Source organism: Moschus berezovskii, chromosome 1, assembly GCF_049115385.1.
Source record: "Moschus berezovskii isolate FMDL1 chromosome 1, NW_MosBer_1.0, whole genome shotgun sequence".
Lineage (NCBI taxonomy): Eukaryota > Metazoa > Chordata > Mammalia > Artiodactyla > Moschidae > Moschus > Moschus berezovskii.
In genome coordinates, this window is record NC_142460.1 from 160,754,893 (window position 1) to 160,780,774 (window position 25,882).

Consider the following 25,882-nt stretch of genomic DNA (forward strand, 5'->3'; position numbering starts at 1 on the left):
CATCACCGCCACTGGTTTTGTTTGTAGTGATGCTTTCTAAGGTCCACTTGACTCTACATTCCAGGATGTCTGGCTCTAGGTCAGTGATCACACCATTGTGACTCTCTGGGTCGTGAAGATCTTCTTTGTACAGTTCTTGTTTGTATTCTTGCCACCTCTTCTTAATATCTTCTGCTTCTGTTAGGTCCATACCATTTCTGTCCTTTATTGAGCCCATCTTTGCATGAAATGTTCCCTTGGTATCTCTAATTTTCTTAAAGAGATCTCTAGTCTATCCCATTCTATTTTTTCCTCTATTTCTTTGCATTGATCACTAAGGAAGGCTTTCTTATCTCTCCTTGTTATTTTTTGGAACTCTGCATTCAAATGGGTATATCTTTCCTTTTCTCCTCTCCTTTTCACTTCTCTTCTTTTCACAGCTATTTGTAAGGCCTCTTCAGACAGCCATTTTGCTTTTTTACATTTCTTTTTCTTGTGGATGGCCTTGATTCCTGTCTCCTGTACAATGTCACGAACCTCTGTCCGTAGTTCATCAGGCACTCTGTCAGATCTAGTCCCTTAAATCTATTTCTCACTTCCACTGTATAGTCATAAGGGATTTGATTTAGGTCATACCTGAATGGTCTAGTGGTTTTCCCCACTTTCTTCAATTTAAGTCTGAATTTGGCTATAAGGAGTTCATGATCTGAGCCACAGTCACCTCCTGGTCTTGTTTTTGCTGACTGTGTAGAGCTTCTCCATCTTTGGCTGCAAAGAATATAATCAATCTGATTTCGGTGTTGGCAATCTGGTGATGTCCATGTATAGAGTCTTCTCTTGTGTTGTTGGAAGAGGGTGTTTGCTATGACCAGTGCGTTCTCTTGACAAAACTCTGTTAGCCTCTGCCCTGCTTCATTCTGTGCTCCAAGGCCAAATTTGCCTGTTACTCCAGGTGTTTCTTGACTTCCTACTTTTGCATTCCGGTCCCCTACAATGAAAAGGACATCTTTTTTGGGTGTTAGTTCTACTTCATAGAACCGTTTAACTTCAGTTTCTTCTGTGTTACTGGTCGGGGCATAGACTTGGATTACCGTAATATTGAATGGTTTGCCTTGGAAATGAAGAGACCATTCTGTCGTTTTTGAGACTGCATCCAAGTACTGCATTTCAGACTCTCTTGTTGACTATGATGGCTACTCCATTTCTTCTAAGGGATTCCTGCCCACAGTAGTAGATATAATGGTCATCTTGAGTTAAATTCACCCATTCCAGTCCATCTTAGTTCACTGATTCCTAGAATCTTGATGTTCACTCTTGCCATCTTCTGTTTGACCACTTCCAATTTGCCTTGATTCATGGACCTAACATTCCAGACTCCTATGCAATATTGCTCTTTACAGAATCAGACCTTGCTTCTATCACCAGTCCCATCCACATCTGGGTGTTGTTTTTGGTTTAACTCCATCCCTTCATTCTTTCTGGACTTATTTCTCCACTGATCTCCAGTAGCATACTGGCCACATACCAACCTGTGGAGTTCATCTTTCAGTGTCCTATGTTTTTGCCTTGTCATACTGTTCCTTCTAACAGAATGTGGTCTACTGGAGAAGGGAATGGCAAACCACTACAGTATTCTTGCCTTGAGAACTCCATGAACAGTATGAAAAGACAGTATATCCTTTTAAAATTAACAAAGGTTTTAGTTGTGAAACAATTTTAAGTCACCCTCATGCAAATCTTAAGGGAAATCTTAAACAGAAGTTACTCTGAAGGAGTTCCACTGGAGAAAAGATTTCAACTTTTGTCAATGGATTCTTTTAATCAAGTTAGATATGGAAAAGAGCTAAGTCACATTTCAGGGCTTTTAGAGTATTTAATTTAAACAACCCAAGCTAGTTCAATATATCAGTGTAGAAATTTTTCTTGTTGTTGTTCAGTCACTCAGTCATGTCTGCTTCTGTGAGCCCACGAACTGTAGCAAGAATTCTCAGTCCTCCACTATCTCCTGGAGTTTGCTCAAATTCATGTCCATTGAGTTGGTGTTGCTATCTAACCATCTCAAATCAGGCTCTGCTGCTCCCTTCTCTTTCCTTCAACCTTTCCCAGCATCAAGGTCTACTCCAATGAGTCCACTCTTCACATCAGGTGGCCAAATTATTAAAGATTCAGCATCAGTCGTTCCAATATTCCACTATTCAGGGTTGATTTCCCATAGGATTGACTGATTTGATCTCCTTGCTGTCCAAGGGACTCTCAAGAGTTTTCTCCAGCATCATAATACAAAAGCATTAGTTCTTCAGTGCTCAGCCTTCACTACGGTCAAACTCTCACATCCCTATATGACTACTGAAAAAACCAAAGCTTTGGCTATATAGACCTTTGTTGGCAAAGTGATGTCTCTGGTTTACAATACGCAGTCTAGGTTTGTTATAGGTTTCCTTACAAGGAACAAGCATCTTTTAATTTCACTGCAGCAGTCATCACCTACAGTGATTTTGGAGCCCAAGAAAATAAAATCTGTCACCACTTCCATTTTTTCACCGTCTATTTGTCATGAAGTGATGTAGATTTTTTTTCTATACACACAAAAAACCCGGAGCCTCAGTTTGACTGTAGGCTTTTCTAAACACACACCACTGGAAAGTCATCTTTAGAAGTGTGATTACGTTAGCAAGTAAAATTTGATTCAAATAACTAGTGCTAGTCTTGTTTCACCCTTTGCAACCTCATCAACTGGAGCCTGCCAGGATCCTTTGACAGTGGGATTCTCAAGGCCAGAATACTCGAGTAGGTTGCCATTTCCTTCTCCACTGTCTTCCCAATCCAGGGATCTAACCCACATCTCCTATGTCTCCTACACTGGCAAGCAGTTTTTTACCACTAGCGCTGTCTGGAAAGCTCTATTTAGATAACATTCCTTTATAAATTAAAGAATTGAGTATCAGAAATAATTACAAGGGTGAACATCCATTTACTCCCCAGTTTTATTCTTAGAAAAAACATTTAGTTTAGGCTGATAACCAAAATGATATGTACAGAAAAACTGAAAATAAAGGAAAATGAGGCAAAGAGAAAATAGGATAACAAAATGTCAGATGTGAAATGAACATTCCCTTGTTGACCCAAAAACTCCATAAAGTTTTCCACCCATCAATATGAAGTGGAATGCATGGTCAGTTACATGATTCTTAAGGTAAAAATAAACCGGTTGCTATTAAAAATACAACTACTTCTAATACTAAAATGGCTGAGAAATTCTCTTGCAGGTGTTCAGAAAAGACGGTAAGACATTAGATAATAAACATCTTCACCTCCCAACATTAAACCCAGCAATGAGGTTCACAGAATCATATCCATCAATCCCCTCAGCATTACTGTGCTACGGCATCATGAACATGATAGTTTCATAAAAGGAATTCTGCAGAAAGACCAAAGGGCCTGCATTAATCCAAGAATATATTTAAAGCCTTGATTCTGAACTAAAGGATGGAGCAGTACCACACCTTTCCAGCAGACGTGGGTCACAAAATTTGGTGGGAAGGGAGGTCACAAAAGTTGGTGCTTTTCCCACTATGCTGGTTTACATGCCTCAGCCCACTCTGCAGGATATTCTCCATTCTTTCAGAAGGTAATCAACTGTAAAGCAGTGAGATTTGCCAAGGAAACAAATCATTGTTCTTCAGGATTGTGGCGGCCAAGACAGTCTTAAGAGAACCTGATTTAGAGTATATCTAGGAGCAATGGGAAACCTAAGACCAAGTTCAACTTACATAAAACTGTTGCCCTTCAGGCTATCTTCTAGGGATACTGTTTCCACCAAAAAGTTTGAAAAATATTAACTTGCTGAAGTTAACATATATAAAGGGGAACTTATAACAAAATCTATAAATATGCTTTAGGAAGCAGTTGTTTTCCAAATAGATGAGCTTTACAGAAAACTCACCTACTAACATAATTAAAATAAGTGTACTAAATTATGATTTACAGAAATGTGACTGTGGCTTATCATGTATAAGCAGCAAGGAGCTCACCAGAAACCATTAAGCTATTTTAAATGGCTCCTGGGCAACCAACCATTTGCTTGAATTGAGATCAGTGAGGCTTCTCAGATACTAAAACACAGAACAGAATACCCATAGAAAGGATGAGGGCTTATAAAAAACAAGGGAATGGTACTGCCAGCATATTAGAATTCAGGTCCTGCCTTTTGCCAGGACTGATGCTAAAGCTGAAACTTCAATACTTTGGCCACCTCATGCGACGAGTTGACTCACTGGAAAAGACTCTGATGCTGGGAGGGGTTGGGGGCAGGAGGAGACAGGGACGACAGAGAATGAGATGGCTGGATGGCATCACCGACTCGACGGACATGAGTTTGAGTGAACTCCGGGAGTTGGTGATGGACAGGGAGGCTTGGCGTGCTGTGATTCATGGGGTCGCAGAGTCAGACACGACTGAGCGACTGAACTGAACTGAGAGTTCTGGACAGTGCTATGAATTTACACATTACTCTGGATCCCCCACCCCTACTATATAAGTAATACCTTCTCATGGAAAGAAATTCCATATTTGAAGGGAGTGAAAGAAGAGCATCAGCGCAAATTTCCCCTCCCCAGAAGAACTGGATTTACTTTAAATGCTGCTATAACATGTCTAGAGAAGGCCTGGAAAAGTTAAGATTCTAATAAGCAATAATTACTTCCTGAAAGCTGTCATTGCACCATGCAAACCTTCATTATCGGCAAGAGCCAGTGAGTGCGAACATGATCAGTCTCTCAGTTATACAGGACTTTTTGTGATTCCATGGACTGTAGCCTGGTAGGCGCCTCTGTCCATGGGATTTTCCAGGCAAGAGTATTGGAGTGGGTTGCCATTTTCTCCTCCCGTGGATCTTCCTGACTCAGGTATTGAACCCACATCTCCTGCACTGGTAGGTGACTGAGCCACCTGGGAAGCCGCCAGATTCAGGGCAAGATCATACAATGAGACAGTTTCAATACATAAATTTTCTTACAAGTTTGCTACTTCTGAAATAAGAATCTTGTACAACAAACAATGATTGCATGTTCTAAAAAGTATTATCAGCAGTGTGAAACTTCTGTTGCTATTCAGAACACAGAATAAAGACTTCCTGAATGAAGCCTTGTTTTCAGTACTTAGTTCTGCCTGAAGATTATTTTCTAACTATTGGCATTAACAGTCATAAATCTAATTTCTCATATTTGAGTTTCCTGTTAAACTACATTTATCTATCACATGATATCAGGAGACATTAAAATTCTGTTTCATTTTCCTCAGCTTTGCCGCAAAGGGAATACACAATTTACGCAAGGATTTCTAAAATGCAACACTGATAAGCCAAAAAAGATAATAATAAATGTTATAAATACTTGCCCTTCCTGTGATTTTTCCTTCTGAAAAATCAGTTCTAAATCTCTGAAAGAGAAGACATAAAAAACATAGTTTATAACAACACTTATTAAGAGAGACTCTCAGTTCAGTACTTTCTATCCAAAGTAAAATCCCAACTTGGTAATCCTGATATTAAAAAATGTTATTCAAGTTATAGATGAAGGAGATTCAATAAAAAGTGTGTGAAATTTTATTGAAAAACAGGGTAGATTAAACATACAACTGCCTTATTCTATATAATGCATTTAAAAAGACTTTAAAAAACCATCAAACCTAAAGGATTATCCAGCCTCTTAGTAAGAAAAAAGTAAAAGTTTCATAGTGTCAATTAAGGGTCAATAAGTGGGAAAAGGGCTCAAAACATCAATATCTGTACTTCAATGTAACTCAAAAAAGATAAGAGAAATTTAGTGTATTAACATGAAACAGTTCTCACCAATGCTTCTGTAAGAAGTTCTGTTCTGTGCTCTGTAGAAAATTTTAACGTTTCTGACTTTTTTCCACTGCCTTTACGAAATGTGAGGTTAAACTCTGTTCCTTGTCCTTTTCCTACAGGGCTGATGCTGCAAATGTCTCCATAAGGCCACTAACAAAAAAAAAAAAGGAAATCATTCAACTGGTGTTACACTGTGGTGAAATGCAACACTTATTTTTACCATTTTAATTTCAAAACACTGATTAAATGAAAAAGTTTTACAAAACAGTACTGAGATCTAGAAAACATTTTGTTTTACATTAATTCCACAAAACAAACTAAAAAGTTTTCAGTTATCAGAGACAATAATAAAAAAGTTCTGTTTTCCAATTTCAGTGCCTGATTAATGACTGATCAATCCAAAGCAGTTAAAATACACAGATATGAAAAGAACAGGGGAATAACATTTTATGATTATCTACAAAAAGAGGAATCTGTAAAACATGCCTAATTTGGACTTAAACTAGAATATTTTTACGTGTTTATTTACCCATATTCAGTTTAGTCTTGCCTTTATAAACAGCAAACTTACTTTTATGACAAACATTTTCTAACCACTGCACTTATGACTTCTGTATGTCTATATTACAGTAACAATATTGTCCTTTATAAAGAATTTACAAATTTTACATTAAAATGATGGTTATAATCAAAGTAACAGTAAAAAGTTATACTCCTAAGAGCCTAGAAATATGCACACATATGCTCCCTTTATTTATTTATGTTTGGTCCTGAGTATTGAGCATTAAATAAGCATATTAATCTTTTTCAAATTTGATATTTCTATCTTTCCTGGCCTGATTTCAGGCTAGGGAGCATAGGCTTTTAAAATTCAAGTGGAGTTCAAACACCTAATAACTTCTAAAATTATTACCTGATTTGTTACTTCTAAGGTATTGGGATTATATGTAGTAATCGCATGGGTTCCAACTGAAAAGACACGCTTATACCTACAAAGGAAATCAAGTACTTAAATTCAGTCTTAAAGGAAAAATTTTATAAGAAAACACATATACCACAAAAGAAACATCTCAATAAATAAATAGAAATGTGTTAGTTGGTTTAATGTGACTAAATACAGCTTTGTTTTATTGTCTCACATTTTTAATGTTCTGAAATGCCACTGATATAAAAATCTACCCATCACTCAATCTACTGTGAAACAATAAGATCCTTAAGTAGAGACGTAAAACCTATGAAAGCAATCTTTGTTGTTAGTATACATGAAGTTAAGCAAAAAACTGCCAGATGATATCAAAATACTCTTTTTTTTTCCTTCTTTCCTTGCATATCCAGTTTCCATAAGGATATTGCTTGTGGACAGTGATACAACTAAGTCTTCAGTTCAGTTCAGTCGCTCAGTCGTGTCCGACTCTTTGCGAACCCATGAATCACAGCACGCCAGGCCTCCCTGTCCATCACCAACTCCTGGAGTTCACTCAAACTTATGTCCATTGAGTCAGTGATGCCATCCAGCCATCTCATTCTCTGTCGTCTCAGTCTCCTCCCACCCCCAATCCTTCCTAGCATCAGACTCTTTTCCAGTGAGTCAACTCGTTGCATGAGGTGGCCAAAGTCTTATATTTACACAATATCAAAAAAGAAAAGTGTGCCTGAGGAAAAGAATAATCACAACTCAAGTGGATACAGTTACCAACGGGAATTTTTGTTTTCCTTTTATCCTACATGAGGAGATGCCTTTGAGCAAAACTAGTTGCACTGCACTCTGAAAGCTTGATGCCACAGTTTGAGTTTAGTTTAATATTACAGAATATAATATTCAGATGATGCCAAAATACTCTAAATGGGAAAATTAAAAAAAAAAAAGACACTATACACTAGTAATTCTTTCAAAATATCCTTTCAACAAGATCAGGATACAAGTGAAGGAAAAGCTACAGCCTACAACTGGTCTATCACAGTCCTTTTTCTGGAATCTTACTGATTTCTATTTAAGCAACTACCTACATTACAATTAAGTGGTGCAATTTTCTACAAGTAGGAAGCCTACATCACAGAAAAGCAATTTTTACTTCTTAAGTCACTTCCTTCACTTAAAGCAACATATTTGAAGGAGAATAACCATTTGGGTATCAGTATATTGTCACCTTGCTTATTTAACTTATATGCAGAGTACATCATGAGGAACGCTGGGCTGGAAGAAGCACAAGCTGGAATCAAGATTGCCGGGAGAAATATCAATAACCTCAGATATGCAGATGACACTACCCTTATGGCAGAAAGTGAAGAGGAACTCAAAAGCCTCTTGATGAAAGTGAAAGAGGAGAGTGAAAAGGTTGGCTTGAAGCTCAACATTCAGAAAACAAAGATCATGGCATCTGGTCCCGTCACTTCATGGGAAATAGATGGAAAAACAGTGGAAACAGTGTCAGACTTTGTTTTTTTGGGCTCCAAAATCACTGCAGATGCTGATTGCAGCCATGAAATTAAAAGACGCTTGCTCCTTGGAAGGAAAGTTATGACCAACCTTGATAGTATATTAAAAAGCAGAGACATTACTTTGCCAACCAAGGTCCGTCTAGTCAAGGCAATGGTTTTTCCCGTGGTCATGTAGCTGATCGCCGAAGAATCGATGCTTTTGAACTGTGGTGTTGGAGAAGACTCTTGAGAGTCCCTTATACTGCAAGGAGATCCAACCAGTCCATTCTAGAGGAGATCAATCCTGGATGTTCATTGGAGGGACTGATGCTAAAGCTGAAACTGCAATACTTTGGCCACCTCATGCGACGAGTTGACTCACTGGAAAAGACTCTGATGCTGGGAAAGGTTGGGGGCGGGAGGAGAAGGGGACGACGGAGAATGAGATGGCTGGATGGCATCACCGACTCGATGGACATGAGTTTGAGTGAACTCCGGGAGTTGGTGATGGACAGGGAGGCCTGGCGTGCTGTGATTCATGGGGTCGCGGAGAGTCGGACACGACTGAGCGACTGAACTGAACTGAACTGAACTGAACTGAACTTTTTAGAAGAGAGAGAAATTCATAATGATAAAAAGTGGAAACTGAATTTAAAAAACTTATTTAAAACGGACAAATTAGCTCCCTGAAAATAAAATTATAAACTAGGGCTGTGCTGTGAGCTCAGTCACTCAGTCATGTTTAACTCTTTGCAACCTCATGGACTGTAGCCCGCCAGGCTCCTCTGTTTATGGGATTCCTGAGGCAAGAATACTGGAGTAGGTTGCCATCCCCTTCTCCAGAAAATAAGTCTAAGAAAATACAAAACCAAAATTAAGAATAAGATAATTTATAACCATAGACACAGAAGAAAAAAACGATGTAAGTCTATGCTGATAAATATGAAAATTAAGAATAAATCAACATCTATTACAAGAATTTAAGAAAGCTGCAAACAATTCATCCTACAAAAGTACCAGTATCAAAAAAGGAGATGAAACCCTAAAGGATCAGGTAGATTCTATGGTCTTCAATTGTTCCAGCAAACAAGCTAAAGTTTCTCAGTTCTTCCAGGGATAATAAAATCTGGCAAAACAAACAAATCTATTTTAAAATAAATACTATCAATAAGAATCAAATGACAGATTAAAATAGTAACGCACCATGACCAAAGACAGTTCATTTTAGGAAAACAGTTGAATATTAGAAAAATGTATAATTAGCTTATTTATTGAAATATCTTTCAGTATTTTAGTAAGAGATTTTTAAATGATCAGAATGGATGTTAAATATAATCAGATGCCTTTTTTATATGTACGGAAAAGATTGTGCTTTTCTGTTTTAAACTACTAATACAGTAAAAAGGTATACATTACCATAAACCAACAGTCACTATCTGACTCAAAGGTCACACACTAGGAGTATTCTCATTAAGATCAAGAGAGCTCTTTCAAATTTTAATTTTCTACTATTTTTTTCTAATCAGTACATTATACAATAAAAATGACAAAGTTTCCATTTTTGGGGGAAAATGATAGATTTTTTAAATCTTTACCATTTTGCTGTATTACAAATTTTTCCCCCAATTTCTTATCTTGAAGGTGCAATGGGAAACTAAACGATGAGCACACTTCCTTCTAATATAAAAACATTCATTTGCTGCTTTCTAAAGTGGCATCACCAGCGCGATGAACATGAGTTTGAGTAGGCTCCGGGAATTGGTGATGGGACAGGGAAGCCTGGCATGCTGCAGTCCAAGGGGTTGCAAAGAGTCGGTCGTGACTGAACTGGACTGAACTGAACTGGAAGTGGGGAGAGGGTTGAGGGACAGATAAAGTAGATGAGGATTTATCTAAATAGCTCAAAAGTCTCAAAGTTTCAGAGGCTTAATTAATGGGATCAAAGAAAACCAAAGAAATAAAATCTTATTAAACCAGTATTTGCTTCAGAAGATAGCATAATGAAATCAAATATATGGCAGAAATATGAATTCACAAATTCTAACTTTCAGAATCATCTTGACAAACAGGCCAATATTTTTATCTTTAAAAATGTTTATTGCAGTATAGTTGATTTATAGCGTTGTGCTAGTTTTAGCTGTACAGCAAAGTGAATCAATTATACATATAAATATATTCACTTTTTTAATATTCTTTTCCCAGAAAGGTCATTACAAAATACTAAGTAGAATTCCCTGTGCTATACAACAGGTTTTACTAGTTGGATATCTATTTAATATATAGTCGGAGAAGGCAATGGCAAGCCACTCCAGTACTCTTGCCTGGAAAATCCCATGGATGGAGCAGCCTGGTGGGCTGCAGTCCGTGGGGTCGCTGAGGGTCGGACACGACTGAGCGACTTCACTTTCACTTTTCACTTTCACACATTGGAGAAGGAAATGGCAACCCACTCCAGTGTTCTTGCCTGGAGAATCCCAGGGACGGGGGACCCTGGTGGGCTTCCGTCTATGGGGTCACACAGAGTCGGACACGACAGAAGTGACTTAGCAGCAGTAGCAGGTCAATCTCAATCTCCCAATTTATCCCTCCCTCCCTTCCCCATCCACCCCAATCATAAGTTCGTTTTTCACATCTTTTACTCTCTGTTCTATAAATGAATTCATTTCAAACATACCAACTTGCATAATCCTGAAATAAAACTATAGAATTTATTTACTTTACTCTGGAAGCAAAAGCGTAAGAATTAAATCCCTGAAATGTTCCAAATATCAACTGATATGGTGATATTCATAATCTTAAGAGAATCTAAGTCAAGAAAATATTTTTTTCAATTCTATACTAATCTCTACCCAACAAAGCTCTTCCTAACATTTTTCTTGTGTAACTTTTTCATCTTGACTAGTGCTGTGCAAAACAACTTTCCAAAATGATGGAAATATTCTGTAGCTACACTGTACCATGAGGTGGCTCTTTTGAGCACCTGGAATGTGGCTAATGAGCAACTGTAAACAGCCACACTTGGTTAGTGGCTACCATATTGAAGAGAGTGCATTCTAGATCCTGCAGCAAAAGTATGCTGGAGTGAGATGTCCATTAGGCCCAAAATACTGTCATAATTGGTAAACTCAGAGCTCTAAAGCTTCCTAAGAAGAAAGCCGTAAGAAAATTCTTAGGAGAATGTCCTTCCATTCCTCTCTCTTTCTCTTCTCTTTTTCTAAGAGTTCCACAGACCTCTCTCCTCTAGGATGGCTGCTGCACTTCCCTTTAACGTTAGGGCAAATACTGTACTCCTAGGTCATTTAAAACTTTTATAGAGGTTCTTTTGTGGCCTAGTGGTTAAGAATCTGCGTTCCAGCCAGTGCAGGGGACACGGGTTCGAGCCTTGGTCCCAGAAGATTCATACAACCACTGAGGCCATGTGCTGCAACTATCCAGGACCAGAGGCCATGCTCCGCAACAAAGAGAAGCCACCACAATGAGTAGCCCCTGCTCACCGCAACTAGAGAAAGCCCACACACAGCAATGAAGACCCAATGCAGACAAAAATTAATTAATTAAAGAAAACTTTTTGCTGCTACTGCTAAGTCACTTCAGTCGTGTCCGACTCTGTGTGACCCCATAGACAGAAGCCCACCAGGCTCCCCCGTCCCTGAGATTCTCCAGGCAAGAACACTGGAGTGGGTTGCCATTTCCTTCTCCAGAAAACTTTTTAAAGCACCCTTAAACCTTCCAAGTACCTAAAAAGGCCCTTTGAATACCAGATTTAGATTAAAATCAGAATGAGCTCACACGTATGGTATGTTATTGAAACTGGCAATTTAAGATTTTAAGTGAAACAAAGATGAATATTTTTAATGATAAAAGGTACAATTCACAAAGAAGATAGACATCATAAGCTATTAGACATCTAACAACAAAAAATCAAAGATACATAAAGCAAAAATGGAAAAATATATAAGGGAAAAGAAAAAATATATAATCATAGTGAGACATAGTAATATTTCTCTGAGAATATTTTATTGAGTGCAGAAAAAATAAGAATAGGAGCATCTTGAATGATGTCATTAATAATTTAAATATGCTAGACTTACATTAACATTAACCTTATATCCTACACAAATATATTTAGAATTTTGTTATCTTATACGTTATGCCCATAGGACATTTAGAAAAACTGGCAAAAAGGTAAACATTACTAAATTTCAAAAAGTAGAATTATTTTTCTTGTGATCCAGAGATATATATATATATATATTTACACATACACACATATTATTTTTGAAATTATGTTCCATTATAGTATTTAACCGGAGAAGGCAATTGCACCCCACTCCAGTACTCTTGCCTGGAAAATACCAGGGACAGGGGAGCCTGGTGAGCTGCCATCTATGGGGTTGCACAGAGTTGGACACAACTGAAGCGACTTAGCAGCAGCAGCATAGTCTATAACAAGATATTGACTATAGTTTCCTTTGCTGTGGAGTAAACCTTTGTTGCTTGCTGCATATATTTTTTTTAAATTACAAATCTAGCTTTCTATTTTTACTAAGTCAAAGAAGTAGAATCAAAATGTCATAAAATTTTTAGACAAAAATTCATAAGTTTTCTAAAATATATATTATACATATTATTTATGTATATGTATACAAAAGTTTTTCTACTACACTTGATAAAGGCTTGAGAAAGAACACTAAAAAAAATGGAGAAATTGGAAAATAATAAATGAATGAAATAGGAGCACTGAATATGAAATAGAAAAAGTGAAACAAACTCAATAAAAGATCTTCATACAGTCCAGTTGCTTTTAAACATGGCTGCTCATTAGAAATGTACCTGGAGCTCTGGCGAAAAAAAAGAAATACCTGGGCATCTGTGGTGGTAGCGGTTTAGTTGTTAAGTTGTGTCCAACTCTTGTGACCCCATGGACTGTAGCCTGCCAGGCTCCTCTGCCCATGGGATTCTCCTGGTAAGTATACTGGAGTGGGTTGCCATTTCTTCCTCCAGAGGATCTTCCCAACCCAGAAATCTAACTTGGGTCTCCTACATTGCAGGCAGATTCCAAGATAATTCTGATATGCATCTGGATTTGATCACAGGTTCTTCTATTTAATGGTATTCTTTGTAATATAGAATTCCATTATTTTTCTATTAACCAATCGTGATACAATGGTACTGAGTAGTAAGTTTTTCTTGTTGTTCAGTCACTAAGTTATGTCCGACTCTTTGCAACCTCATGGACTGCAGCATGCCAGGCTTTCCTATCCTGCCCCATCTCCTGGAGTTTGCTCAAACTCATATCCATTGATTCAGTAATGCCATCCAACCATCTGATTCTCTCTTCTCCTTCTGTCCTCAATCTTTTCTTGCTTTCTTCTTCTTTTTTAAAACTTTTATTTTTGGCTGCACTGGGTTTCGTTGCTTTGCACAGGCGCATGGGCTTCAATAGTTGCAGCACATGGGCTCAGTACCTGCAGACTGCAGGCTTGAGAGCCATGGGCTCTGGGTGTGCATGGGCTTAGATGCTCCACAGCATGTGGAATTTTCCTGGGCGAGGGATTGAACGTACGTCCCCTGCAATGGCAGGCAGATTCTTATCCACTGCACCACAGGGAAATCCTGATTTCATCTTTGAAATAAGTTTTTATAACATGATTTTTTTCCATACAGAAACTTTTTTAGGGGAGAAAAAACTAATAATGTTAGGTCAGATACTCCATATTATCATGGACTGCCTCAATATTAAATGAGTAACTAATGGTGTGCTGGGTTCAATTGGTGAGTAAGAGTTCCTTAAAGACCTAGTTCCTCTGGGCAGATATTTTATTTGTTATTTAGTTAACCAATTTATATATCTTAAATAAAACTTCAAAGTAGTAAGAGCTAAGACGATTGTCAGTTGTTGTAAGAAAGTTTATTTCAGACCTGAATACTCTTAACTAGCTTCTATCAATTAGACATGTATAATATTATCAAGACAAAAACATATTATAAAAATACTGGGCACCATCACAACAAGGTCATATACTTCTGTCCCAAAATTAGTATTATTCATTTATCTCAAGAGAAAACTCAACGTTACTTTTTTGTTAAGTACAGAAAAAGCTTGTGTTTATTATAAAATAATGGTTCTCAGGTGGTGCAGTAGTAAAGAATTGGCCTGCCAATGCAAGAGATGCAGGTTCGACCCCTGGGTCGGGAAGATGCTCTGGAGTAGGAAATAGCAAACCACTCCAGTATTCTTGCCTGGAAATTTCTACGGACAGAGGAGCCTGGTGGGCTACAGTCCATGAGGTCACAAAGAGTCAAATATTAATGAGCTGCTGAGCAAACACAATGGTTCTCTATTTTCCTGTGAAAATAAAAATCTTTGTGTATTGATTTTAAAGTTAACATCTTCAATCCTTTCACTGGATAGTCTATGCAACAGGTTTCAAATAAGCCAAAAAGATCTAAACAGAGCTGAAAGAGACAGCTTTTATTACCTCAGCTAGTCCTCATAATATACAGCTTGAACTCCAACAGTAACCTGAGTAAAGTTGGCTACTTTTAATGGTTCATTAGCGTGGTGCTGGAGTGACTGTGAAGAGATACCCCATGTCCAAAGGCAGAGAAGCTCCAGCAAGACGGTAGGCACTGAAGCAGTGACTGCTCAGCCCTGGAGTCACTTTGAGGAGATACCCCACGTCCAAGGGCAAAGGAGAAGCCCCAGCAAGATGGTAGGCAGGACAAAATCACCTTTAGAAACAGACTTCATACCCACCAGACAGGCTCAGAGGACTCAAACAAACCTTTTGCGCACCAGGACCCAAAGACCCCACAAAGACTGAAACAGAACTGTCTCTGAGTGTCTCCTGTGGAGGTAAGGGTCAAACGTGGACTGCCACAGGGGTAGGGGTTCTGGGTGCAGCAGACATGGGTATGGCAAAAGCCCTCTTGGAGGAGGTCGCCATTAACCTTTCCAGAGAGCTGCCAGAAATTACACAGGACTGGGGAAACAGACTCTTGGAGGGCATAAACAGAACCCTGTGCACACCAGGACCCAGGAGAAAGGAGCAGTGACCCCACAAGAGACTGACTCAGACTTGCCCATGAGGGTCTAGGAGTCTCCGGTGGAGGCCTGGGTCAGCAGTGGCCTTCTGTAGGGTTGGAGGAACTGAGTGTAGCAGTGCCTGCATGGGACCTTTTGAAGAAGGTCACCATTATCTTCATTACCTCCACCATGGTTTCAGTTCAGTTCAGTCACTCTGTTGTGTCTGACTCTTTGCGACACCATGCATTGCAGCACACCAGGCCTCCCTGTCTATCACAAACTCCCAGAGTTCACTCAAACTCATGTCCAATGAGTTGATGATGCCATTCAACTATCTCATCCTCTGTGGTCCCCTTCTCCTCCTGCCTTCAGTCTTTCCCATCATCAGGGTCTTTCCCACTGAGTCAGTTCTTCACATCAGGTGGCCAAAGGATTGGAGTCTCAGCTTCAGCCTCAGTCCTTCTAATGAATATTCAGGACTGCTTTCCTTTAAGATGGACTGGTTGGATCTCCTTGCAGTCCAAGGGGCTCTCAAGAGTTTTCTCCAGAAAGACAGTTCAAAAGCATCAATTCTTTGGAGCTCAGATTTCTTTATATTTCAACTCTCACATCCATAGAATGCTACTGGAAAAACCATAGCCTTGACTAGATGGACCTTTGTGGGCAAAGTAATGTTTCTGCTTTTTAATATGCTATCTAGGTTGGTCATAACTTTTATTGCAAGGAGTAAGTGTCTTTTAATTTCATTGCTGCCATCACAATCTGCAGTGATTTATGAGCCCTGAAAAACAAAGCCTGTCACTGTTTCCACTGTTTCCCCATCTATTTCCCATGAAGAGATGGGATCAGATGTCATGATCTTAGTTTTCTGAATGTTGAGCTTTAAGTCAACTTTTTCACTCTCCTCTTTCACTTTCATCAAGAGACTTTTCTGTTCATCTTCACTTTCTGTCATAAGGGTACTGTCATCTGCATATCTGAGGTTATTGATATTTCTCCCGGAAATCTTGATTCCAGCTTGTGCTTCATCCAGCCTGGCATTTCTCATGGTGTACTCTGCATATAAGTTAAATAAGCAGGGTGACAATATACAGCCATGATGTACTCCTTGCTCTATTTGGAACCAGTCAACAGTTCCACGTCCAGTTCTAATTGTTGCTTCCTGACCTGCATACAGGTTCCTCAAGAGGCAGGTCAGGTGGTCTGGTATTCCATCTCTTTCAGAATGTTCCACAACTGTGGTTACCCACACAGTCAAAGGCTTTGGCATAGTCAATAAAGCAGAAATAGATGTTTTTCTGGAACTCTGTCACTTTTTCGATAATCCAACGGATGTTGACAATTTGATCTCTGGTTCCTCTGCCTTTTCTAAAACCAGCCTGAACAGCTGGAATTTCACGATTCACATACTGTGAAGCCTGGCTTAGAGAATTTTGAGCATGACTTTACTAGCATGTGAGATGAGTGCAATTGTGCGGTAGTTGGAAGATCCCCTGGAGAAGGAAATGGCAACCCACTCCAGTATTCTTGCCTGGAGAATCCCAAGGACAGAGGAGCCTGGTGGGCTACAGTCCACGGGGTCGCAAAGAGTCAGCCACGACTGAGCAACTTCACTCACTTCACATGAGCATTCTTTCTCACTGCCTTTCTTTGGGATTGGAATGTAAACTGACAGTTTCCAGTTCTGTAAGCACTGCTGAGTTTTTCAAATTTGCAGGCATACTGAGTGCAGCACTTTCACAGCATCATCTTTCAGGATTTGAAATAACTCAACTGGAATTCCATCACCTCCACTAGCTTTGTTCGTAGTGATGCTTTCTAAGGCCCACTTGACTTCACATTCCAGGATGTCTGGCTCTAGGTGAGTGATCATACTATCATGATTATCTCGGTGGTAAAGATGTTTTTTGTAGACTTCTTCTGGGTATTCTTGCCACCTCTTCTTAATATCTTCTGCTTCTGTTAGGTCCATACCATTTCTGTCCTTTATTGGGCCCATTTTTACATGAATTGTTTTCTTGGTATCTCTAATTTTCTTGAAGAGATTTCCAGTCTTTCCCATTCTATTGTTTTCCCCTATTTCTTTGCAGTGATCTCTGAGGAAGGCTTTCTTATCTCTTCCTGCTATTCTTTGGAACTCAGCATTCAATGGGTATATCTTTCCTTTTCTCCTTTGCTTTTTATTTCTCTTCTTTTCACAACTATTTGTAAGGCCTCCTCAGACAACCATTTTGCCTGTCTTTCTTTTTCTTTGGGATTGACTTGATCCCTGCCTCCTGTACCGTGTCACGAACCTCCATCCATAGTTCTTCAGGCACTCTGTCTATCTGATCTAATCCCTTGAATCTATTTCTCACTTCTACTACATAATCGTAAGGAATTTGATTTAACTCATACCTAAATAGTCTGGATGGAGAATAAAATTCCATGGAATGTATAGCCCATGGGGTTGCAAAGAATTGGACACAACTGAGCGACTTTCACTTTCACTAACTTTGTCAATGACCCTGTAGAGTGACACGAGCAAATCTGTACTCATCACATAACTAATCATTTTAACCAAATGTTTGCAAGCAGTAAAACTTCTCAGAATCTGCAAAGAGGCAGTAGAACAGCATTTTACCTGGCTTCTGAGATTGCATCCAGGGTCTAACAGGGACAAAGAAACCCTAAGAAAATCATCTGTTATAGGCAGAAAGAAGGAAGAAGATATACTAGGTCCCTGGGGCACATTAGCTAATCAATTAAATTGAAAAGGGATCTGATAATCTGGCGGCTGCCTGGCGGAGCAGCCCAAGTCCAAGGCAGGGCTGTCAAGAGGAGCTACCCCACATCCAAGGTAAGGAGCAGAGGGCTCCCTTTGCTGGAGCAGCCGTGAAGAGATACCCCACATCCAAGGTAAGACAAACCCAAGTTAAGACGGTAGGCGCTGAGAGAGGGCATCAGAGGGGAGACAGACTAAAACCACAATCACAGACAACTAGCCAACCTGATCACACGGACCACAGCTTGTCTGACTCAATGAAACTAAGCTATGCCTTGTGAGGACACCCAAGACGGAGGGGTCATGGTGGAAAGGTCTGACAGAATGTGGTCCACTGGAGAAGGGAAAGGCAAACCACTTCAGTATTCTTGCCTTGAGAACCCCATGAACAGTATGAAGAGGCAAAAAGTGAGGACACTGAAAGATGAACGCTCCAGGTCAGTAGATGCTCAATATCCTACTGGAGATCAATGGAGAAGTACCTCCAGAAAGAATGAAAGCAAGGAGTCAAGGAAAAACCAGCACCCAGTTGTGGATATGACAGGTGATAGAAGTAAGGTCCGATGCTGTAAAGAGCAATATGGAATAGGAACCTGGAATGTTAGGTCCATGAATCGAGGCAAATTGCAAGTGGTCAAACAGGAGAGGGCAAGAGTGAACGTCGACATTCTAGGAATCAGTGAACTAAGATGGACTGGAATGGGTGAATTTAACTCAAGATGATCATTATATCTACTACTGTGGGCAGGAATCCCTTAGAAGAAATGGAGTAGCCATCATAGTCAACAAAAGAGTCCGAAATGCAATACTTGGATGCAATCTCAAAAACGACAGAATGGTCTCTTCATTTCCAAGGCAAACCATTCAATGTCACGGTAATCCAAGTCTATGCCCTGACAAGTAACACGGAAGAAACTGAAGTTGAACGGTTCTATGAAGTAGAACTAACACCCAAAAAAGATGCCCTTTTCATTGTAGGGTACCGGAATGCAAAAGTAGGAAGTCAAGAAACACCTGGAGTAACAGGCAAATTTGGCCTTGGAGTACGGAATGAAACAAGGCAAAGGCTAACAGAGTTTTGCCAAGAGAATCCATTGGTCATAGCAAACACCCTCTTTCAACAACATAAGAGAAGACTCTACACTTGGACATCACCAGATGGCCAACACCGAAATCACACTGATTATATTCTTTGCAGCCAAAGATGGAGAAGCTCTACACAGTCAGCAAAAACAAGACCAGGAGGTGACTGTGGCTCAGATCATGAACTCCTTATAGCCAAATTCAGACTTAAATTGAAGAAAGTGGGGAAAACCACTAGACCATTCAGGTATGACCTAAATCAAATCCCTTATGACTATACAGTGGAAGTGAGAAATAGATTTAAGGGTCTAGATCTGATAGACAGAGTGCCTGATGAACTATAGACAGAGGTTCATGACACTGTACAGGAGACAGGAATTAAGACTATCCCCGAGAAAAAAGAAACGCAACAAGGCAAATGGCTATCTGAGGAGGCCTTACAAATAGCTGTGAATAGAAGAGAAGTGAAAAGGAGAAGGGAAAAGGAAAGACATACCCACTTGAATGCAGAGTTCCAAAGAATAGCAAGGAGAAATAAGAAAGTCTTCCTCAGAGATCAATGCAAAGAAATAGAGGAAAACAATAGAATGGGAAAGACTAAAGATCTCTTCAAGAAAATCAGAGATACCAAGGGAACATTTCATGCAAAGATGGGCTCATTAAAGGACAGAAATAGTATGGACCTAACAGAAGCAGAAGATACAAGAAGAGGTGGCAAGAATACACAGAACTGTACAAAAAAGATCTTCACGACCCAGATAATCACAATGGTGTGATCACTCACCTAGAGCCAGATATCCTGGAATGTGAAGTCAAGTGGGCCTTAGAAAGCATCTCTACGAACAAAGCTAGCGTGATGGAATTCCAGCTGAGCTATTTCAAATCCTAAAAGATGAAACTGTGAAAGTGCTGTACTCAATATGTCTGCAAATTTGGAAAACTCAGCAGTGGCCACAGGACAGGAAAAGGTCAGTGTTCATTCCAATCCCAAAGAAAGGTAATGCCAAAGAATTCTCAAACTACCGCACAATTGGACTCATCTCACACGCTGGTAAAATACTGCTCAAAATTCTGCAAGCCAGGCTTCAGCAATACGTGAACCGTGAACTTCCAGGTGTTCAAGCTAGTTTTCGAAAAGGCAGAGGAACCAGAGATCAAATTGCCAACATTTACTGGATGATCGAAAAAGCAAGAGTTCCAGAAAAAAATATCTATTTCGGCTTTAGTGACGATGCCAAAGCCTTTGACTGTGTGGGTCACAATAAACTGTGGAAAATTCTGAAAGAGATGGGAATGCCAGACCACCTGACCTGCCTCTTGAGGAAAATGTATGCAGGTCAGGAAGCAATAGTTAGAATTGGACATGGAACAACAGACTGGTTCCAAATAGGAAAAGGAGTACGTCAAGGCTGTATATTGTCACCCTGCTTATTTAACTTATAAGCAGAGTACATCACGAGAAACGCTGGGCTGGAAGAAGCACAAGCTGGAATCAAGATTGTCAGGAGAAAATCAATAACCTCAGATATACAGATGACACCACCCTTATGGTAGAAAGTGAAGAGGAACTAAAGAGCCTCTTGATGAAAGTGAAAGAGTAGAGTGAAAAGTTGGCTTAAAGTTCAACATTCAGAAAACTAAGATCATGGCATCCGGTCCCATCACTTAATGGGAAATAGATGGGGAAACAGTGGAAACAGTGACAGACTTTATTTTTTTATTTTTGGGGGCTTCAAAATCACTGCAGATGGTGATAGCAGCCATGAAATTAAAAGATGCTTCCTCCGTGGAAGAAAAACTATGAGCAACCTAGACAGCATATGAAAAAGCAGAGACATTACTTTGCCAACAAAGGTACATCTAGTCAAAGCCATGGTTTTTCCAATAGTCATGTATACATATGAAAGTTGAACCATAAAGAAAACTGATGATTTTGAACTGTGGTGTTGGAGAAGACTCTTGAAGGCCCCTTGGACTGCACGGAGATCCAACTAGTCAATCCTCAAAGAAATCAGTCCTGAATATTCATTGGAAGGACTGATGCTGATGCTGAAACTTCAATAATTTGGCCACTTGATTTGAAGAACTGACTCTTTCAAAAAGACCCTGATTCTGGTAAAGATTGAAGGCAGGAGGAGAAGGGGATGACCTAAGTTGAGACGGCTGGATGGCATCACCAACTTGATGCACATGACTTTGAGTAAGCTCCAGGAGTTGGTGATGGACAGGGAAGCCTGGTGTGCTGCAGTGCATGGGGTTGCAAAGAGTCGGACACGACTGAGCAACTGAACTGATCTGAACTAGGTTCACAGTAATATTAAACAGGAGGTACAAAGACTCCCCCCAAGTTCCCAGTCCTCATCCTCCACATCCTCCCCCATTACCAAGAACCCCCAGCAGAGAGATTTGTTTCATCTGTATCTGATCAATTTACACTGATACATCAGTATCCAACAAAGTCCACAGCTGACATTAGAATTCACTCCTGGTGTCTCATTCTATGCTTTGGACAAAGTATCAGTGTATCTACCATTACAGTATCATGGAGTAGTTTCGCCTTAATAAAAATCCTCTGAACTCTATTTATCCTTTCTTCCCTGCTACAAACCTTGGACGTCACTGATCTTTCTACTTTCTATAAAGTATCCCTTTTCTACAATGCTATATAGTTGGAATTATACAGCACAAAGCCTTCACAGATTAGCTTCTTTCATTTAGTATTTAAGTTAAATTTAAGTTTCCTCCATGTCTTTTCATGACATGATGGCTCTTTTTAGCACTGAATAATATTCATTGTCTGCATATATTAGTTTATTTACTCATTCACCTACTGAAAAACATTTTGGTTGCCTTTAAGTTTGATAATTATGAATAAAGATGCTATAAACATCTGTGTGCAGGTTTATGTGCAGTGTAAGAATGTAAGTTCTCAGCTTCCCTGGGTAAATTTAGTATATCTGGCTGGATCATATGGTAAGAGACCTGGAGGAGGGCATGGCAACCCACTCCAGTATTCCTGCTTGGAGAATCCCACTGACAAAGCCTGGTAAGCTATGGTGCACAGGGTTGCAAACGGCTGGATAGGACTGAAGCAATTTAGCATGCACGTGCATGGTAAGAGAACGTTGAGTGTTGTAAGAAACCACCGAACTATCTTCCCAAGAAGCTGTACCATTTCACATTTCTACCAGCAATAAAGAAGAGTTCCTGTTGCTTCACATCCTCACCAGCATTTGGAGTTGTCAAGCGTTCTGGATTTTGGCCATTTATCTCTACATCCGCATTTCCCTGAATTACTTGTCAACTATATATTTTCTTTCTTTCTCTTTTATGGCCATGCTGCATGGCATGTGGGATTGTATTTCCCAGACCAGTGGAAGCACAGAGTCCTAACCACTGGACCACCAAGAAATTCCCAGCATATTTTCTTTGGTGAGGTCTCTGTTAAGATTTTTGGCTCACTTTTTAATCAAATTGTTTGTTTTTTCACTGTTAAGTTTTAAGGGTTCTTTGTACAGTAGAACAGTTCTTATCTTTTGAAGTTATTTTCTCCCAAATTGTCTTCACATTCTCTTGATAGTGTCTTTCAGAAAGCCTAAGTTTTCAACTTTAATGTAGTCCACTCATCAATTCATTTTTTCATGACTATTACCTTTGGTGTTGTATCTAAAATATCATCACCAAACCTAAGGTAATCTGAATGTTCTCCCAGGTTATCTAGGAGTTTTATAATTTTGCATTTCACATTTTGGTCTGTGATCTGAAATTTGAGTTAATCTGAGTTAATTTTGTGAAGGATGTAGACTCTATGCCTAGATTCACTTTTTTGCAAGTGGATATCCAGGTGTCAAGTATCATTTGCTGAAAAGATTCTGTGCTTTTCAGCTGGGGTTGGGGGCAGATGGAGAGGGTGGAAGGTATGGAGAGAGTAACAGGAAACATTAAAAAAAAAAAAAGACTGTGCTTTTAATAGGACATTGTGCATAAAATATAAAATTCCTATAAGGAGATGTGGTCCTATTTGCACTTCTGAAAGATATTCAAATATCAAGATTGCCTGATAAGACTAAGAGATGTACAAAGAAAACACAAAGACAATTCAGGACAGACTGGTTTAGAGGTTGGCAGGGGCAAGGGCTAAAATCAACAAAGCAGGGAAAAAAAAAACCTCAGGATTCCTAGACTTATCAGAGTTGGTGAGGTGTGTAAAGTAAGTAACAGGCAGCTAAAGAGAAGTCTCTCTTCCTTGTCCAACTCTATTCCTACTTACAAGAAAGAAATCAGAAATTCACCAGCTTCCCTTCCCCTTAACGCTTATCTCAAATTTCCGGTATCAAGTCATTCCAGGGGCTATGAATATAGTGGGGACCTGCCAATGACTTATCACAGACATATCCCAATGTACTGAAGCTAAAATCCTGTTCAGATACTAAAATCCTACTTTTAAATTCAGAGCATTTGCTGCAATTAATGTATGCAAATATTAAAGTGATCCACAGACAGATTTTCCATGTAATTTCCATTCAGAAAAAATTAAGTACCTAATTTTCAACATTACTCTGAAGTTTTTCGTAGAGAATCTTCACTTTTGTTTCATTGAAATGTATGAATCTTCCTTTTATCAGAAATGACTTGCCAGGTCAAAAAGAAAACTTTGCTCTTTAATGAAAGAAAGCATTTTTTACTACTGAAATCTTCTATTTCTCACTGTTTCCAGAACAAAGATAAAATTTAATTGTGTACTAGTGGGAAAATGTCAAGCATAGCAGAAAAGCTACTTTGCCAGTAGTCTACAATGATGGTGAACAGATCTGAAACATTAAAAAATGAGTAGTGGCTGCAAAGTGAAACATATGAAAACTATTATAAAGGTGACATGAATATCCTGAAGGGAAATACCTGGAGAGGTTATTTTTAATTTAGGTATACCTGGACTCCAAGGAGATCCAACCAGTCCATCCTAAAGGAGACCAGTCCTGGGTGTTCATTGGAAGGACTGATGCTAAAGCTGAAACTCCAATACTTTGGCCACCTCATGCGAAGAGTTGACTCACTGGAAAAGACTCTGATGCTAGGAGGGATTGGGGGCAGGAGGAGAAGGGGACGACAGAGAATGAGATGGCTGGATGGCATCACCGACTCGATGGACACGAGTTTGAGTGAACTCCGGGAGTTGGTGATGGACAGGGAGGCCTGGCGTGCTGTGATTCATGGGGTCACAGAGAGTCGGACACGACTGAGTGACTGAACTGAACAACACAAAAAGCTCCAGTGGCAATAGAAAGAAATAGATAAACTCGATTTCATCAAAATTAAAAACGTCATACTTCAAGCACACCATCAAGAAAATGAAAAGACAAACCACCAAACAGGAGAAAATATCTGCAAATCATATCTCTATAAGAGACTTGTATTCACAATTCATAAGGAACTTAAGCAACTCAACAAATAACCCAGTTAAAAAATGGGTAAGGGATCTGAATAGACATTTCACGATATATATACAAATGGTGAATAAGCATGAAAAGATACTCAACATCTTAGTCATCAGGGAAATACAAATCAAAACCACAATGAGATACCACTTCATACCCACTAGGATGCCTAAAATAAAAAGACAGACAATAACAAGTGTTGGTAAAGATGAAGAGAAACTGGAATCCTCATACACTGATTGGTAGGATTATAAAATGCTGCAGCTACTTGGAAAACAGTTTGTCTGTTCCTCAAAATGTTAAACACAGAGTTACCATATACTTCTATAACTCCATATGCCATCAATTCCACTCCTAGGTACATACCCAAGAGAACTGGAAATATAGATTCACCAGTAAACTTGTATGTGAACATTTATAGTACCCCTATTCTATTAATAACAGTAAAAAAGAAGAAACAATATAAATGTCCATCAACACAAAATGTGGCATACCCATACAATACATTTGACAATATAAAGAAGTAATGACACATACTGCAACATGGATAAACCTTGATAATATGTTAAGTGAAAGAAGACAGTCATGGAAGATTACATATTGGATAAGTCCATTTATATGAGATGTCCTAAATAAGCAATTACAGAAACAGAAAATAGATTAGAGGCTGCCAGATGCAGGGAATAAGAGAAGGGAGGGAAGGAACTGCTAATATTTTTAAAGGAGTACTCTTGAGAGATGAGGAAAGTGTTCTACAAAGAGTTGTGATGATTCACAACTCTACGAATACACTAAAAACCCCTGAACTGTACACTTTAAAAAGTTTTAGGTTATATAAATTTTATCAATAAACCTGTTATAAAAACAAAACAAATTTCACGGTGTGAATTAGAGGGAAGGAATTGTGCTTGCAGCACAGAAATAGTTCTGCTCCAAATAATTACAAAGAAGGAAAGGAAAAAAAAGGACTGTCTTAAATCACAGTCACCACTAAGAACAGTAAAAAACTTTTTCCAGATGATCACAACTACAACAAGCTCATAGTGCAAAAAGTATTATAGTTTAGAATTCAACAGAATGCTATAATTGCATTTAAAAAACAAACGTTATATTATGATGATTAGAGCAGTCTAAAATTTGACGAAAAAATAAAGATCATTTAAATATACAACATTTTTTAAGGCTTACTGAAAGAACTAAAGAGAGTCACACTACTCTGGATATGCCAATATTCTAACTTTGCTTAATGAAATTAACTGAAGAAAAAAATATCAAGACAAGTATTCTATAAGTATTAAGTAGCTCATACAACTGAGCTCCTAAAA

The 25,882-nt window shown here is 39.0% G+C and overlaps 1 protein-coding gene across 1 annotated transcript in view; it reads right to left on the bottom strand.

Moving 5' to 3' along the window:
* Positions 1-25,882, bottom strand: part of DNAJC13 (DnaJ heat shock protein family (Hsp40) member C13) — a 171,431-nt gene that overhangs the window by 115,703 nt on the left and 29,846 nt on the right. Inside the window, exons 3-5 of the mRNA XM_055413675.2 lie at positions 6,741-6,816; positions 5,828-5,977; positions 5,374-5,415 (exon numbers count right to left, since the gene is read on the bottom strand). Of these exons, the coding sequence (XP_055269650.2) occupies positions 5,374-5,415; positions 5,828-5,977; positions 6,741-6,816 (268 nt within the window). The remainder of the gene's footprint in view (positions 1-5,373; positions 5,416-5,827; positions 5,978-6,740; positions 6,817-25,882) is intronic.